Source organism: Cryptomeria japonica, chromosome 11 (assembly GCF_030272615.1).
Source record: "Cryptomeria japonica chromosome 11, Sugi_1.0, whole genome shotgun sequence".
Classification (NCBI taxonomy): Eukaryota; Viridiplantae; Streptophyta; class Pinopsida; order Cupressales; family Cupressaceae; genus Cryptomeria; species Cryptomeria japonica.
The window spans coordinates 266,007,168-266,026,667 of record NC_081415.1 but is presented as its reverse complement, the minus strand read 5'-3'; the positions used below and the strand labels follow the sequence as shown (position 1 = coordinate 266,026,667).

General features: G+C 34.5%; 1 protein-coding gene across 1 annotated transcript; it reads left to right on the top strand.

The window, feature by feature from the left end:
- The first annotated feature begins 9,195 nt into the window (after positions 1-9,195).
- Positions 9,196-13,255, top strand: LOC131069722 (probable inositol transporter 2). The gene is made up of 7 exons (XM_058005254.2): positions 9,196-9,490; positions 10,323-10,393; positions 10,530-10,865; positions 10,956-11,063; positions 11,297-11,488; positions 11,599-11,994; positions 12,497-13,255. Exons 1-7 carry the CDS (start codon positions 9,358-9,360, stop codon positions 13,028-13,030), a joined length of 1,770 nt encoding a protein of 589 aa, XP_057861237.2. The 5' UTR covers positions 9,196-9,357; the 3' UTR covers positions 13,031-13,255.
- The last annotated feature ends 6,245 nt before the right edge of the window (positions 13,256-19,500 follow it).

Here is a 19,500-nt window from a genome sequence, read left to right as displayed (position 1 = left end):
TAGCCTGATTGATATGTTCTTAACAGTTATTCTGCCAATGTGTTGAGAAAAGTTGGATCGGGTTGCAGTTGATCTTCGTGACTTGCGGATCATTGATTTATGTTTCTTATGTCGTGTTTGATGTTTCCGGAGGACCGCACATTATTTTATGCATTTTGGAGTTGTTCTTAGTGATTTGAGCTGACATATTACCATTGCATATTTCGTGAACTGGTTGGTCTCTGGGCCGACTTGATTAAGTTGTTATTATTTGCGGATGGTATAAATGGAGGTTTGTTAATCATTTCAGAGGATAAAAGTTAGAAGATTGAAGATAGAGTTTAGAGATCAAGCGAAGATGTAGATCTGACGAGATTCTGATCCAGTGGATTGAGGCCGAAAGACTGAGGTCTAGATTAGGGTAGAACCGACATAATATTTCTGGAGGCCGATTTGTTATGTGGATGATCTACGGATCTGATATTTGTGTTGTAAGCATTTTTTGTATCTTGGACTGTGATCCAACATTTGGCATTTGTAATTCTTCAGACTATAATAAGAATTGTTCATATTGTTTATTGGTTATGTATTATGTGTTGTTACCGATTGTTCTTTCTACTATTTTTGGTGTTGCATTACCGGTTACCAGTATATTCTGCATGGTGTTTGTGTTAGGCTACAAGGATGGGTTGTCCTTCATTGGATCTCCCTACCTTGACACTACATCACAAGTTCATGAGTACAATTGACCTAAAATAAATTAAACTATTGTGAGAGGTAATAACTAGATATTGTACTTGTCTAAAAAATAGTTTTTGGTTCTGGAATCTTGTCACATTTAAGACATTTTTTCATAAGAATATTAAAGACTTTTTAAGACTTTGGAGAAGATATATGATTAATCGTAAGTCTAGGGGTCTTTCAAAATTACATAATTGGTACAATTAATATTTTAAATTTTGCCTTCAATTGTTTCTAGTTTTTTTTAATACACGACCATGGCATGCTCCAATTATTTATATTAAATAATTTAAATTATCATTATTCACTTGTTTAAGCACTAATTACTTTCTCATAAGAAAATAATAATATAACAATATTTCTTCTTTCACTTATGTCATACTTTATGAGAAAATGATAAAATGAAATAAAAACTTGGGCTACTTTTAGCTCTTAAAACTTCTAGATTTTCATGTGTAATATCACAATTTTTTTTCTTCTTCTAAGATTCTATTATGTTGAGTGGAAAACTTTAGGTTGAGCATATGCAAATAGTAAGTAGATTTTCGTAAAAAAATGGTACGTCAATTTTTAGATCAATGCATATCATCCAAGTTGTTTATACATCCCCTCTAAATTTAAATCGATATTGGTTGTCTCCATTTAATACTTGTCAAGACTGAAAATTTTCTATACAAATAAGTGTTAGGGTTTTGCATTTTAAATACTTTGTTACAAATAAATATTCTTGTTTTTCTATAATAAAAGTTATTAAGGAAAAATAAAAGTCATTGGTAGAATTCAATAACACGCTTATATATAAATATTGATAATTACAATCAATAGATTGAATGATTTTCTTTAAGAATCAAGTCACAAAAAAATTTTCCAACAATTTACAAGTTTTCTTGTTTAGATGAATATTTTGCACAAGGTTTATATTATCAATAATTGGAATTATGTTAGACACAATGTGACTTCTCTATTATATAATGGTTGATTCAATCTTCATAAATAGTTAAGAAAAGATTCATTTTCTTCAAAAGTACCACACCTATTTAGTCAAATTGTAGAGCTTCAAATCCCATACTTGTTGAAATAAGACGTCCATTAAAATAAATCCTATACTTATGCTTGTTCTAATAATCATGGTTAGGCCTAAAAGATCTTCTAGCTCTTTCTTCAAATCTTGAATTCCTTTTAGGACATGTAGATGCAAAATGACCTATCTTATTACATGCAAAGCATTTAAAAGGTATTTTTCCTTCATACTTACTTCATGTCGGTCCTTTAGGTACTCTTCTAGCAATAAGGCTTTAAGTTGCTCAAACTCTTCATCTTCTTTCTTCATATCCTCTAGTTCCTTCGCATATAAAGCTTTCCAATCACTCTTGTTGGTAGATGATGTAGCTGCATGAAAAGCAGGTTCAAATTTTACAGCTCCAGAAGGTCTAAATTCCTCAAGTTCAAAAGTAGATAACTTCCCAACCAAGGTATCCCTATTAATAGAGGTGTTTGCCATAGTTCTTATCTCATTAATTGCAGTAGCCTTCATCATATAAGCCAGTGACAAAGCTCTCAGTACTTTAGAAACTATTTTATCTTCACTCAGAGATCCACCACAACATTGAATTCCTAACACAATCTCATTAACTCTCTCCATAAAAGTAGTAATCCTTTCATCTTCTTCCATCTTTAGGTTCTCATACCTCACCCGGTAACCATCAAGTTTAACAATTTTAACAGTAGGGTCACCTTTATTCAGAGTCTCCAATTTGTCCCATATAGCCTTTGTAGTTGATTTATCAGTTAGTCCCATTATTTGCTGATCAAAAAGTGCACACAAAAGGGCCTCTCTAGCTCTACAATCATTCTCAAGCTCATTATCCAGGCCTCTCGGAGGAGGATTGTCAGATGTCGAATTAAAATGGGTAACACCTTTCTTAGTGATCTCCCAAATTTCCTTTCTAAGACATCTCATATGAGTCTCCATCTGAATCTTCCATACCCTATAATTTGTTCCATCAAGCCTAGGGATTTCTCTCTAGAAAATAGTTGTAGATGTATTTGATGAACTTGAACTGTTAGATGCCATAGGATCTTCCTCAAGCGGTTAATATTATATAGAGGACCAAGATCTGATACCAATTGTTAGACAACTCACATAACCAGAGGACAACTGAGAGCGGGGAGTGACTGAGTTGTCAACAGATTACATAACTTTAAGCATTCAAATTCTTATTACTGGAACACATAAACTCAATACCGGAATGCATAAACCAAATACCAGAATAATTGATATAGCAATTAAATATAAACATAAATCATAGAGTAGTTACCATCCATCCACAACACATGACACCAAGATTTGTACGTGGAAAACCCGGTAAAGGGAAAAACCATGATGGGAAGCCTACTCACAGTTAGATAATACATTTGCAGTAAGTATGTGATTACAAAATGAGGGGCATGCACATGCAAGGAGGCCAACAAACTAGAGTGCATTGCTCATTACAAAAGGAGCCTCACTGACTACAAAATAAATCCAGACTACAATCCGGAAAGAAGAGTGAACTGCAAAGATAACATCTCCTATGCTTGAGTACAATTTTGGTTAAGCTCAGTACCAGAGCTCTTAAACCTCTCTTACCAACCCACTTTGATCACCTATGATTGACCAAAACTCCTGCATATGATTACAACATTATTCACACATAGGTAATTGCATAACCATCTCATAACCATAATCCCATGATCTACAAAGAGATCTTACATCACATTTATACCAACCAGGGACCTAAACAATTAGGTCAGCCACCTCAAAGATAATACAATAAATTCATAGCATAAACCCGCAATCCAATGATCAACCAAGTCATCGTAAGACCGAAACAACATAATGCAATCAATGAATCCATCCGATAATACATCGGGATCACCCATCAACGCGTTACACAAATCAATCCATAACCTAGCTGAATAAGACAACATTAGGTCCAGACCCAAATCCAACACCACCAATCAACAATAACACAAACAAGATAACCAACAACATCCCGAAAGCCATCTAGAAGCCGCACCAACACCACTTATCACGTGCGTCAAAATATCTTTAACATAGCTCTGCCGATAAAACCCTTACTGATGACCAAAAGGCTTACTAGAATAAATGATAGTATCTGAGTCATCAAATCCTGAACCAACTGATCGTGATATGCATCTGAATAGCATGAATGATAGATTCAAATCAATTCCACAAACCAAAGCATACTAGAGCATACTAGATCAATATCATAATCCAACCACTCTATTGGAACCAATCAAAAACTGGTAAACAACCAAAACAACCGATGTTTCCATCAATGCAACACATAGTCAATTCCTCCAAATTGCCAATAATCTTAGGTATATCTCTAACTGCCTTAGTATAACTGATCTTCACAATGCAATCAAAATTCACATGACGCAACCTCTTATGCCATAGCCAACTCTCATCAATTTGTGCAATCAAACATGTCTTCTCACCAAAGTTCAAATGAAATATGTTACCTTTAGTCTCTGTACTGGTTGCAATCTACAATCTAGATATGTTGATAATCTTGCATTTTCCATCCTTGAACTATAACTGAAGTCCCTTATCCACCAATTGTCCTACACTCAAAAGATCGCGCCTTAAACCTTCAACATAATAAACATGTTGAACATGGATGAGTTCAAGCACAATAACTCTATATATAAGTATACATAATATTACATTTCAAGGACTATATATAGGTGAAGGGTACTTAGGAAGCCAAAAATGACTAGTCAAGGTGGTTTTCACTCGACCCATGCATCCCACCTCCAAGTGTAACAACTCCACAAATAGAATGCATCTCTTAATTGATTGGTTTGACTCCCAAGATCAAGTGAGGCCAAAGTAACTTGCCAAGACTTCATGTGGGTGTAGTAATTACCTATTACACAACTCTTACTATAAATAGCTGGTCAAAGATGTTAGTCATAATCTACCTAGTAATCCTCATATTCAATGACTTCCTACAAAATAAAATTTCAACAATCCACCTAGTAACCCTCATATTCAATGGATAATGCTAACTATAAAATCTCAATATTTTATGTTTAAGTGAAATGTCCTTTTCCATGTGGTAAAATTATTTATAATATTTTATAAGATTAAATGATTAAAACTAAACCTAGACTTGAAAGGTGTGAAATAACACCTAGTCCCCTTTTTCTAATAGTGGGATAAATACTTGTATTTGGTAGAATTTCCTATAACAACATTTTTCATAGTTGCTATGGCATGAAATATTTTGAAGCCTTTATATGGTAGACCTTGTAGAACATAAGTTTGAGTTGAGATAGGTTAAATGATAAAGTGTCTATTGGTCCCACCATGTCACAACACATAGAGATTCATGTTGCACCTATTCAACATCTTTTAGAGGCACGCGATTATCAACAAACTTATTTTGATGCCAAGCTATTGAATCAACATTTCTTTCTTGGTGATAAGTTTTTGTTAGGGGAATAAAATTCCAATCCAACATAGAAGAGTTATAATCTTAGCTTGAGGTTTATGGGTCATTTATAGATCCTAGAGAACATAATCCAATAACCTATCATGTAGCATTGCCATTTAGCTTGTCACGCGTTCATGATGTATCCCATGTTCATGTTTTTGAGGAAGTGTATTACTAACAATAATCATGTGTTATTTTGGATTGTGTTGTAGGTAAAGGAAAGAAGACAAATATATTTAGATTCATGCACATTTTAGAGTTTCAAAGGTTGAACATCTATGGGTATGAGATGGACCAAGTAAGGTTCCAACCCATTTGAATAGAATCATTTTGTTGATACCACACCCACTCCATCATGCATTTTAAAAAGATTCATATAATAACTACAATTGAAATAAATGTTACATAAATAATGTATAATTATGTGTGTTGAGATTACTATGTTTATATCATGACTACTATGTGCAAAATTGTGGTTTTTGCATATGTAAAGTGAACTAAAATCATTCTAAGTAGTTGGCATATGATAAATGTAATATTTGTGTTTGCATAACTCGCCACTATTGGACCATGATTATAGAATGATTGATCCTTGATTGTACATTATGAAAATTTATACACCATTGACTATTATGGCCATAAATACCAAGCTGAATGTATGCAATATTATTGCACACACAACTCCTTGAGTGATTGCACCATTGCAACAAAATAATTTTAGGATTTGTGAAGTTTGAATGACCAATGCATAATTATTCTTATGCCTCTAGTTGGTTGTATTACTTAAGAGAACCATGCATGTTGTACATTCAAATGATTGTGAATATTTATCATATTTGGAAAGAAATGAAATGAGATTAAACCATACAAGTGACATGAGATATATAACTTAAGTTGTAATAATCACATAAGAGATAAAGCTTAAGTAGACTAGTTACTAGGGTTGAAAGAATAGTCTTTACTTTACATGGCTTGGAGTGGTTAACTACTTGTAAAAGAATGATAAATAATTTTCTAGTGAGTGCAACTCTCACATGACCACACCAATGACTACCTATAAAAATATTTTAATTATTTATCATTTTTAATATGAATCAAATGTAAAATTATTATTGATTTATTAACTCTTAAAAATGATGCATAATCATTACCATATAATCTTTATATTACTTGAACTAAGAATATAGAAATAAGATAAATCATATAAAAATAAATACATCTATAATTTATTAAAAAGTAACTATAATAAAAATCAAATCACTCAAATATTTTAAATTAAATAATAAAATAACAATATATTAAATAATAGACATAATGTTTCCACAATCCATGAGATCTCAATCAACTTTTTTAGGATTCAATTGTGTGTCAATTTTTTGCATCAACATTTCAAATCACACTCCATGATCCATCATCAAAATGAATAAAACTAAAGAACATACATAAAAAAAAAAAATTAATATTAAAATTTTAAATTAACATGTGAATCCTACCTAAATATTCAAAGTATACATTAAAGCGGTCCATGATCCAACCATAAAGAACATACACTTTCCCTCTATAAAGTAAAAGTTCTACTTTTAGTAAATGGTTATTGTGATGATATATACATCTCATCTATGTCGGCAGTCCCGAAAGGTATTAATTAGGTTTCAATACTTGGTGGTTCAAAAATGTTTTGTTCGTTACTTTAATTTGGTTATACATAATTGTTCATTCCTTTAAGGTAGCCTGTTTGTATACTCCCACCTATTTGGAGTAATTTTCCCCTTTATTCTAAAACGTGTAATCATTTTTCCCTTCGTTCTAACACTTGTAATCATTTCCGTCGAAGAATAAAAAGCACACAAAATAGAATTTGAGGACGGAACTTATCCCATTGCTTCCAAAGGTATCCGTTCAATAAGGTAAAAAGGTGTGGTGAAGATAAGTACTCGAGATTCATGCATGGAACACGTGATCCCTGTGATCTATATCATGGTAAAATAAAACACCATCATTTTGTTAGTATTATGGTTAGCGCGTTCAAGTCAAAGTAGTATTGGGATGGGGACCTCTTGGGAAGTCTCAATGCTTCATCTAGGTGAACATCACCTAGATGTAATGAGTGCTAAGTGTACCATTCACTCTAATGAGAGAGGACGCGTCTATTCTAGCTCCAAAAAGATAGTACGGATTGACTAACACGCGTGTTAGTCGTGCGTTTTACACCGTCGATTTTGTAGTTAACGGTTGCGGTTGACTAACCTGTCACTAACACGCTATACGACAGGTTTGTTTTGGAGCTAGAATAGCCGCGGCCCATGAGAGATGGGTTCTTGTAAACCACTACTCATGAATCATGGGTCAATGAGTTTGACTCGAAAACTACACAGTTGAACCCTAATAGCAATATCATAGTATGATGGTTATTTTGATTAAAGTTGGATAGTATTTTTTCAGTTTGTTGGTGGAGTTGAATGAAATCAGGTAAATTTAGACAAAGGGAATTGATCTAGAGATCTACATGAGATAAACACAAAGTCTTTTACCAACTATACCACACATTCATGATGGATAAAAAATATGATATAAAATCATCTATTACAAAAGGTTGATTTTAGTTGATAAAAATAAGATAAATATACATTTTTTTTAATTATAGATTAATTGTTTGACTATTATACAAAATAATAATGAATTGTATAAGATTTGTGAGATTTCCATAGTCCACGTGTAAGTAATTTTTGCATCGAGGGTCATTTTGGGTCACACTCGGTGAACCATCATGAGGATGAAAGAGAATAATTGTGAAAGTGAGTTACTATTAAAAAGTATCTCCTATTGTATTATATGATAAATAAATAATTTTTTAATAATATATGTGAAATAAACAATTCATAATATTTTAATATTTAAAGAAGTGGTATATCATGAAAAGTAGTATTTAAAGTCGTTCACTAAATAAATTCAACATGATAATATGATGATAATAAGGATAAGGACGGTTGGATCCGCATGTATGGAGAAAATTAGATGAACAAGATCCTTCTCCATCTAATGACATAATTATCTTGTCATCAATTAAGACTTTAATTTAAATCACTAACACGTTGCTTCTCCAAATATCAATAATCCCTGTTATGTTAGATCATATCCTAAATTTTGATCCAAAAGAATATGTCAATGGACTCTTGGTTTGTAAGTGGAGATGAATGGTTTGGAATAAACCCACTAGAGATCAAGTTTTGACGAGTGTAGGGTCTGGACACTATAAGAGATGAGGCATGTATTGTGCCCTAGACTCTTGATGAAATGAATATCAACCTATTTCTATTAATGATGTAATCATCTCATTACCAATTAAAATAAGACCTTAATTTAAATCACTAACACGTGTTCTTCCAATATTAGTAATTCCCACCATGTTAAACCATATCTTAAATTTTAACCTAGAAGAATATGTCAATGGATTCTTGATCTATTAGTGAAGTTGTATGGTTCATAATGAATCCACTACAAAGCAAGTCCTCTTAGCATATAGGTCTTCGATGGACACTCTCATTACTATCACCTTTCGAGAACATGAACATCATAACATATGAGACAAATATCTAGGTCTCAAACAACTTTGACAGATGAATATCAACCAATCTCTATATATGATCTAATTAATTGAAACTAACTCTTTAATTAACTCACTAGCACACGTGGTTTCTACCTTACCATTAATTCCAGTCATGTTATACCATATCTTAAATTTTGACCCGGAAGAATAACATAACAATAAGTCATTTTTCCGTGTTGGTCAGGCTGTGAGGTCGGTCAAACGCCGTGCCTGACTAAAATAAAGGCGGATGTTAGCTGGTGGACACATGGACCCCTGTGACCCAGCAGCTCTGGCCCAGAACCGGCTAACCGTCTTCAATTTGGATAGGCCTAGGCGGGATTAGAGTGTACTAAATACACGACAGAATGCTTATAAAGGAGTGGCACCCGATCTCTGAGACAAATGAGGAGGAGATAACTTCTATTGTGCTGTTTATGTGCTTATCACAGACTAGACTCGGCAAATTCCTTGGTTCTTGCTACACACAGTGATTTTAATTTTGTTGTAATCTGAACTTTTGGGTATACTGTGGTTGATGTAAAGATGGAAGGAGTTCCGGTGAAGGTTGATGCAGAAGAATTCACCAACTGTTTCGCTCTCTTATGGGCAAATCCCTTCATTTTGAGGCTTGCCTTATCTGCAGGCATTGGAGGCCTGCTCTTTGGCTATGACACAGGTCTCACTCGAGATTTTGATTTCATATAGCTCTTCTGTGGGTAAAGTTTTAGTGTGAAGTTCAGTTCATAAGTGTGGCAGGACTCTCAGTCCTTAAGTATGGCATGACTCTCAGTCCTATCCCAGAGTTAGGTTGATGAAGCTGTTCTGTTTTTGAATTTGATTGTGTTAATACAAGCTTCGTTTGAATTTTTTTCTTTTTCTTTTTAACTCTTCTGTGATCATAGTTTTAGTTTTAGTGTGAAGTTCAGCTCAAAAGTAGTGAACGTTAGCAGGTTAGCAGGACCGGTCCTATCCTTCAAGTTAGGTTGATGAAGTTGTCCTGTTTGAGGAATTGACTGTCTGAATTTGTTTACAATTGTATTCAATGGAAGTGTTTCTGAATTTGACTGCTGAATTTACTTTCGAGCGATTTGATTGATGAAGTTGTTCTGGTTTTTTATTTGACTGAGTGAATTTGTTTATATTGATGTTAGGGATACACTCTATAAAAGTGTTTTCTAGATTTGATTGAGTCAATTTGTTTACATCAATAGAATGATCTCTATAGATTGTGATTCAAAACAATCCAAAATATTGATATAAAAAATACATAAAGCGACTGAATTTTTTTTTATCTTTAATCAAGTTTGGCCCTTTTAGTCGAAAGCTCTAAACTGGTAGGCGTTTTGAAGTAAGAATCCATTGAATATGAAGGAAAAATGAGTCGTAAGAGATTGCCATTGAACAAGATGTGAACTGTTCTGTAGTTTTGTTCTCAGTCTGGATATGCTCTGCCTTTTCTTCGTTGTATGGTTAGACAAATCTTATTAATTCTTCTTTTGTGTACGCAGGTGTTATATCTGGAGCCATTTTGTATATTCGAGATGATTTCAAGAGCGTCGATCGCGATACCACTCTGCAGGTAATTTCTGTTTCATTGATCGTTTTCTCTTTCTCATCATGATGTAATCCAAAGTATTGATGAAAAAAGTTACAGAAGCCTTAACTCGATGGTTGTTTACCCAATATTTTAAAACTAATTGAGCAGTGTGTAACAGGAGCTCATAGTGAGCATGGCCATCGCAGGTGCAATCATTGGAGCTGCAATCGGTGGTTGGTTGAACGACCGATATGGACGGAGAACTGCTCTATTGATTGCAGACTTTCTCTTTTTTATAGGAGCAATTCTCATGGCGGCTTCACCCAATCCAGGGATTCTGATTGTGGGCAGATTGTTTGTGGGATTTGGTGTGGGCATGGCTTCTATGACAGCCCCTCTTTACATTTCAGAGGCCTCACCGGCCAAAATCAGGGGAGCTTTAACTAGTACAAATGCTTTTCTCATCACAGGAGGGCAATTCTTGTCATACTGCATCAATATTGCTTTTACAAAGGTGGGTAGATATATTTTGTTGCTAAGTTATTCTTGGCTGTTGAACCAGTTGAACTTGTGAAATGAATTACAAATACATGGATGGATGCAGGTTCCTGGAACATGGCGTTGGATGCTTGGAGTTGCAGGGCTTCCTGCTCTTTTACAATTTTTGCTAATGATCTTCTTACCTGAATCTCCTCGTTGGTTGTACAGAAAGGTGAGCAAAAATTATGGATGATTGATGATTTTCTTGGCCTTAGGGAAACAAAACATTTGGGTGTTTTTTATTCCATCAATCAAGTCAACTTCAACCCTAATACGGATGTTTGTGAACTAAGGGCTGTAAAGTAGCCATAGCAGCATCACTGCTACATTTTATATAAGTGGTTGCAAATTGCTTAGTCATTAACCTGATCCAATACTTACCTGCACCTTGTGTACTGTGAGTAGAAAAGAGAGGAGGAGGCTGTCGCAATACTTAAAAAGATATACCCACCAGAAGATGTTGAAAGTGAAGTTCAAGCACTCAAGGAATCTGTGGAAGCTGAAATGGAGATAGGAACCCTTGCTAACATTCAACTTTCTAATCTGTGGACTGTGAAAGAGATAAGATACGGGCTCTTTGTAGGAGTGGGTCTTCAGGTATACCTTTTGAAACAATAATGCAAGGAATGAATCTTCTTGAGGCATATGTTTTCAAAACAATAATTGCTAGCCAAGAATCTAACAAATATTCCATGTATTGGGTGCAGGTATTCCAACAATTTGTGGGCATTAACACTGTGATGTATTACAGTCCCACGATAGTGCAATTAGCAGGGTTTGCTTCAAACACAGTGGCTCTGCTACTCTCTCTGATTACCTCCGGTTTGAATGCTGTTGGATCCATAATCAGTATTTTTCTGATTGACAGAACAGGGAGGAAGAAGCTTGTACTTTTCAGTTTATCTGGATGCATTTTGGCATTGGCAATGTTAGCTGTGGTTTTCCATATAGCATCAGATCAGGCGCCCATGGTAAGCAGGGCAGCCACCACAAGCCAGTTTGCAGGCTACACATGCCCTGAATATGCATCTGCTACCTCAAGCTGGGACTGTACCAAATGCTTGCAGGCTGAGTGCGGATTCTGTGCCAACAGAGCTGATCAGGTACAAAAAAGTATAGCCTGTTTAGGACTAGAGTATATAATTTACATGCTCTAATTGTCATAAAACAGATATAGTAGGCATGAGCTTTCTGTGGTCCATGTATTATGTGTCAGAGTATGGAAAAAAATTGTGTATGCATTTTGAATCAACATTTCAGATTGTATTCAGAAAGATTGATGATGGATTGCTGAGTGCAATCTAAAATACTGATTCAAAAAACATAGACCGTATTTTTCAGAAACACTTGCACATAAAACAGATATTTTTTTAAAAGCCATGCTATTTCTACAGTCAAAGTAGATAGTAGTTTATAATTTTTTTAAAAATTAATATTTTGGATCTTATTCCCTAATTCTATCATTACAAATAATTTATAAATGTTTTAAAATTAATATTTTGGATTATACTTTGTGATTCTATCATCACATATAATTTATAAATATTCTAAAATTAATATTTTGGATTATACATATTTTTCTGATTTATTTTTAAAATGTGCCAGCTGCTGCCTGGAACATGCATAATTTCCAACTCCACAACCAAACGTCTGTGCAGCAAGGTGAACAACAGCCCATGGTTTACTCGCGGATGCCCCAGCCACACTGGATACCTAGCCATTATTGGGCTCGCCCTATACATAATATTTTTCTCCCCTGGCATGGGAACAGTTCCCTGGATTGTAAATTCTGAAATATACCCACTGAAATACAGGGGCATATGCGGAGGAATAGCTGCTACTGCTTGTTGGATATCCAATTTGATAGTGGCGCAGACATTTCTAACTCTGGTTAACGCCATTGGAACATCCTTGACATTCATGTTATTCGGGTGCATAGCTGTGGCAGGTCTGTTCTTCGCTCTGGTTTTTCTCCCAGAAACAAAAGGGCTATCATTCGAGGAAGTGGAGTTAATGTTGCAGTCAAGAGTTAGACTTTTCAGCTTCAAGTTCTGGAAAAAGAATCCCTCTGCAAAGCAATCATACAAGAAAGAAATGACAAGCATAAAGAACAAATCCAGTGGGAACAGTGAAACTTAGCCTACCGAGTCGTACTCAAAATCTGATTTTTATGTGCTACAACGCTTTGACTTTTTGGCAAGCTTGTCTGCCAGTGCCATCTGTATTTGTAACATTCATGATCAGATCCTCTGTAATCCATCTTTTTCAATAGGAATCCTAATATATAACACCTAATGTTCTTACCATCTATGTAACTTATAGAAAGAAATTACAATGGAATAACAAATGGATTTTTCCCTGCCCTGTCGGTGTTCAGAGACGGGTTTTTTAGTCTGGTTAATATGAATGGATAAGGAAGAAATCTGCCATTAATTGAGGAAGAGATATGATGGAGGCGCACGCTATTTTAACTTTTCATGAGAGCAACTGTACGATTGTCCATCTGATTCTGCATATAATTCAAAGCTGCAATTCTACCAGTGACTGATGAATTAGGTAATGGTTAACGTCACTAGAACCAGTGGATGGAACCCACCAAACATGTTAACTCACTATTGCAGATGATTTTTTTAGCAGAGTACGGCAAAGCTTGTGACCAATCATAATCTGGAATATGAAAAAATAACAAGTTCAAAGCATCTGATCTTCTTTTGAGTCTTATAGCAGAGTACGGCAAAGCTTGTGACCATTCATAATTTGGAATATGAAAAATAACAAATTCGAAGTATCTGTATTTCTTTTGAGTTTGTGTCTTTTAAGAGAAGGAAAATATATATTTTAAAATATCATCAATAGTTATGTTAGTATTAATTCTAAAAGGAATCAATGAAAGTTTATGAATAAATTTTACATATATCAATAGCTACTCACTTTTTAGCTTTTTTGAATCATAATTGATTCATTTGTACACCATTGTTGGTTCATTTGTACACCATTGTTGGTGCATTTGTCCACAAGTAGTAACAATTTTAAGTTTATAGTTATTGGGTATCTTTAAGTAGATAGGGGAGAGGGGCTAGTAGTTGTATAAAGTCCAATAGTCATTATAGCAATTGTGATTATAATATCCAGTCTTGTCACATATTTTTATTATATATTATAAATAAATAATCCACGTGTAAATAACAAAATTACCAAATGTTGGTCAAAATGGATCAATACTTGAACACAAGAGAACCTATAAATGTTATATGAAAAAGACATAATAACATTAATTAACAAATGAAATAAACCATTTTTTGTTTCAAACAAAATATCATAGCTATCCACTATAAGTGTGTCATTTATAAAATAAGATGCTCACTTAAACAAGTAGTGTTATCATAGTGAAAAAATATTATTCTTATGTGTACAACTATTGGGGTAGCAATGTATAGGACGTGTTTATTCTGGGTCCAAAAAGGACTTGTCGTACCTGTAGACACCTAAAATTGTCCTGTCTTTATTTATTTAATTATTTTAGCCTAATTCTTCTATTAATTAAATAAACTTTTATTTATTTAATTAATTCATTTATCCTCTTCTAGCGTTATTTATCATTTAAATAATTTTATTTATTTATTTAAATTATCCTTTTCCTAAATTAAATAAATACTTATTTATTTAATTGATCCCACTTCCTCTATTAATTAAATGAATCTTTATTTATTTAATTAATTCATTAGCCTTTTTCTACCTATGACACATGTCTTTCATCTCTTAATTCCTACACTACCTACCCTCTCATTATTTTATTATTTCTTCTACCTACCCTCTAATCCTATCCGACCATTTATCTTTTACACCTCTCAATCTTATCCCTCCATTTCCTACAGTGTCTTCTATATAAGAGGATGCTTCTCTCATTATCAACCCTAATCAATCTAATCATTCTAATCATCCTAATCAAGCATTCTAACATTCGAACTTTCATATGTGATCAAGCCTACTTGCAACCACATTTATGTTCTTTGTTGAACTCTTGTGCACACATAAAATCTGAGAGCAAATATATCAAGCAAGATCAATGAAGATAGGAAGAATGGAGATTCAAACCCTATTGGACATGTGATGGTATAATCTTTGTGATTTCATTTGATTTGCATTATCTTAGGTAATCTTCATATGTTATGGTGGATCTTTGTTGTTGTTAGGCTAGGGTTTTGTGATTGAATTCATTTAGTCTTTCAGTATCATTCTTCCATTTTCACCATAAACAGTACCAATGATATGCATCAACATGCATGTCCGAGACATGCATACCATGCCAACTTGTCGCGATGCTCAGACTCACGGTATGTGACATGGAGTTGCCTGTGGAGTTCGTCGAGTTGTCAGTTTCACTCCTCGGGGCCCACGCAAAATTACATGGACATGTCGGAGGACAGTTGCGACTGACTTCGTGGTTACTGATGGTTTATTGTGCATAACACGCACATTAAAAGTAAGTGAATGAAGAAACCGCATTCAAACAACATCTTGGTGGGAAAAAGAGGGTGTAGTCTCCAAAAATTTGTACGTTCATCAGAGAAAATACTAACATGGTGCGATTTGATGTACCTAATGCAAGAAAAGTTGCATTGAAGTTAGTTTATCATTTGCGTGATATGGTTTGGATTTTGTGTTTAAAATCACTACAGTTTGCATTTTTAGTTTGAAGCTATTACGGTTAGTTTATATTTCTTGATATAATATGACTTGGAGCTATACACACAGGTTGATTGATATAATACGACTATACACACAAAGGTCGCATTAAGGTTAGACATGTCAGCTAGGGCTGAAGCTATTCTGGCTCCAAAACAGACCTTTTGTACAACGTGTTAGCAATAGGTTAGTCAATTGCAGCCATTTATTACAAAATCGATAGTGTAAAACGCGACTAACACGCATGTTAGTCAATCTGTACTGCCATTTTAGAGCCAAAATAGACACGTCCGTCGGCTAGGAGCTATACACACACATGTCGCTTGATATATTATGGCTATACACATAGGTCACGTCAGGGTTAGACACGCTGCGAGACATGTCTATTCTGGCTCCAAAAACTTACAGTGCAACTAACACGCGATGTTAGTCCCACCTTTTGAACCGTAGATTTTCGATGGACGACTGAGATTGCGCTAGGGTTAGAAGCCACATTAGTGTTACAAGTTGTGTTAGGTTTTCGATTGGTCGCGTTAGTTATAATTGTCATTTTGCGGGTTAACATGTTAGGCTTAATCCACGAAGTAGCAAAAGATCCAAAGTCATAACCAGCTGTGTCTATTCACGTGAAACTGCGAAAGCAGTTAAAACTGTGTGTTAGTCGCAATGGTGAACAAGTGTGTTAGTAACAATATATTTTTTATTGGACAACTGAGATTGGGTTAGAAGCCGCGTTAGATTTTTGATTGGTTGCATTAGGGTTAGAAGTCGTGAAAAATAGGTTGCATTAGTTATAATCGCCATTTTGCGGGTTTAGCGAAATGATGAAAGTTGCAACCAGTTGTGTCTATTCACACGAAACTGCGAAAGTGCTTAAAACTATGTGTTAGTTGCAATCGCGGTCCAACGGGTGAATAGATGGTTTGACCTGTGAAGTCGCAAAATTTCAAAAGTGCATAACAACCCGTGTTAGTCGCAATTATTGTTTTGCGGTGGTAGAGAATGCATTTAACAGTTCAGGCGTGAAACTCCGAAACCTAACATGTCGTGTTAGTTGATATCATCATCTCGTGGGTCAACAGATGGTATAAACCTATGAAGTCGCAAAATTGCGAAAGCACTTGACACATCATGTTAGTCGCAATTGTTGTTTTTGCAGTGGTAGAGAATGTGTTTGAAAGGTCACGCATGAAAGTTTGAGAGAACCTAACATGTTGTGCTAGTCGATAACACCGTCTTGCGGGTCACTAGATGGTATTAACTCATGAAGTCGTGAAATTGCGAAAGTGTCTGACACGTCATGTTAGTCGCAATCATTGTTTCATTGTAGTAGAGAGTGTGTTTAAAAGGTCATGCATTGTTGGCATTCTACACTCTTATGAGAATAGTTGGTGTTGTCATTGATGGCAACTTTCTGGCACTCATCTGGTAAAACCATCGACAGGCATCGACGCTGGCATAGACATCTACATACACCAACAAACACTTCACCGACAGCAGCAACAATGCATATTGACACCCTAGCCAACAGAGAATAGACTTTTGTTTATTGTATTTAATTGTAATTATCTTTTGTAAAGCCGACATGACATATTGTAAAAGACACATATATATGTATGAGATCTTATAGGTCATTTTGTGTAGAAGGTATATATATGGAGAGAATATATAGATGATATTTTAAAAAAAGGAGATATAGTTGACAACAAAGTTTTTGGTTATAGAATGAGCTTAAACCGGTATTGAACCTAGCAAAGTTGATGCTACTTTGAAGCAGTACATTGTATTGGATTTCATAATCCACTTTTGTAGTCAGTGTGACTCTTATTGAGTAGTGAGCTCTAGGCAGTTGGCCTTCTTGCATGTGCAGGCCCCTCATTGTAAGTAATATTTATTCATTGGCGAGTGAGTGAATATTATGGGTCATAAATCCCACTGAGGTTTTCCCACACCGGGTTTCCTCATCAAACATCTTGTGTTATGGTGTGTTTTCTATGTTGTCTTTATTGTTTCTGTTTACTGCATTAATTCTTATTTATCGGTACACTATTTTGGGATGCAAAGTTCTTAATAAGTTTAAATATTGTGCAAACTGGTTAGATACTGATTCACCTCCCCCTCTCAGTATCTTTGAGTCTGTCATTAATCCTAACAATTGGTATCAGAGCCTGGTCCTCTATTTTCAAAAGCCTAACAGCTTGAGGAAGATTCTGACACTGGTACAGATAGAGAACTTAAGAAAACAATTGGAAGAAGCTCTTGTAGACTATGATGCAGAGAAATTGAAGAATAACAAAATTGAAGATGATCTAAGGACTGCACATGAATTCATTCAAGGACTTCAGGAGAATCTTACTATAGCTCTAAATAAAAGAAAAGAACTACATGAGAAGATGCAAAATGATAAAGATGAAAATGAAACTCTTAATGAAGTTGTGAACAAGTTGAGACAAGAAAACAATAATATAAAAAATAAAATGCAAGATATGACTATGAGGTTTTGTAAAGACATTGAAGATAGAAAGAAGAATGAAGATGACTTCACTAGGAGACTCAATGATGCTAGAAATGAAAATCTAAGACTTAGTCATGAAAATGATATGTTGAAGACAGATTTGATTCACATGCAACATGATAAAACTAAACTTGTGAGACAAAAGGGAATTCTGGAAAATAAGTTGGCTACTGCAAATCAACACAAAGAGAAATTCAAGAAAATCTTAGAAGAATTTGATAACATGCTGAAAAGTCAAAAACCTAATGGAGATACTAATGGACTTGGATTTGATGTTGGAGAAAGTTCTGGTACTACAAACAATCATGATCATAGTAAATCCGTAAGACAACCTAGTGCTTATAAATTTAATGAGAAATGCTTTTACTATAACAAGTATGGTCATAGAGAAAATCAATATAAATTCAGAAACAATTAGAACATCAATGCACCCACCGGTCAATGTTCCAAATGCAACAAAGTTGGTCATAATTCAGAAAACTGTATAATGAATGTGAAATGTTATGTTTGTGGAAGATTTGGGCACTTATCTAATCAATGCAGAACACAAACCGACATAGGATATGGAAAATCTATTCAAAAGAATAATGTAACTTGTTATGCTCATAACAAAATTGGACATATTGAAAATTTTTGTAGAAGCAAGACTTCACCGACAAATAGTAAAGGACCTAGTTTGAAAGGCAAAGAAAAGGTAGATGAGGTAAAGCAAGAATTTTTAAAACAATGGATTAGGAAGATAGATCAGAATGTTGATGAGACTATTTCTTCACTGGTAGAACATAGTATTACTCCATCGGTAGGAGATTCTTCATCCAACTGACAAGTAACCCTTTGGGGGTATTGCAACAAACTAAATATCATGTAGATTACCCTCGGTTGATGGTGAGAAGATAGATTTATTCTATATTGACAGATGTGTTAAGTTTTCACTTAATCGATGAGCATTTAATGCGGTTGTTGAAAGAAATTTCATTATAAATCATCGGTTTTCCCTCATTTTTTATTCATCAAGCATTCAAATTAGCATAGAGCGCGAAATCTGAGCAAAGGCATTCAAGGCAAAGGTGCAAAGTGATTTATTTCAAGCATTCAGACATTATCAAGCAGCTAAAGGTATTTTTCAAATGGCTTCTTCTTCTGCTCCCGAATTTATTGCAAACCCTACTATTGTGGAAAATGTAAAACACCCTAGGCCCGTGTCCAAAATTATTCCCAAAGTAGCTAAGCAAGTTGATTCCATAGGAGCATTTTTGAAGATTCCTAAAGGTGTAGCTTATTCTGAAGACCCTAGGATTTATATTCATTGCAACATTGAAGAATTAGGTTATGAGGAATTGCTAAAAATGTTTAGAATTGTAATTTGTGATCAAAATGGCATTGTTAAACCCGAGCACAAGATTGTGGA

Excerpts from the sequence above, each read along its gene's own strand:
- LOC131069722 (XM_058005254.2), top strand. The coding sequence starts at position 9,358 with ATGGAAGGAGTTCCGGTGAAGGTTGATGCAGAAGAATTCACCAACTGT. Across the intron at positions 10,394-10,529 it reads ATCGCGATACCACTCTGCAG|GAGCTCATAGTGAGCATGGC; the intron begins GTAATTTCTGTT and ends AGTGTGTAACAG. Across the intron at positions 10,866-10,955 it reads TCAATATTGCTTTTACAAAG|GTTCCTGGAACATGGCGTTG; the intron begins GTGGGTAGATAT and ends GGATGGATGCAG.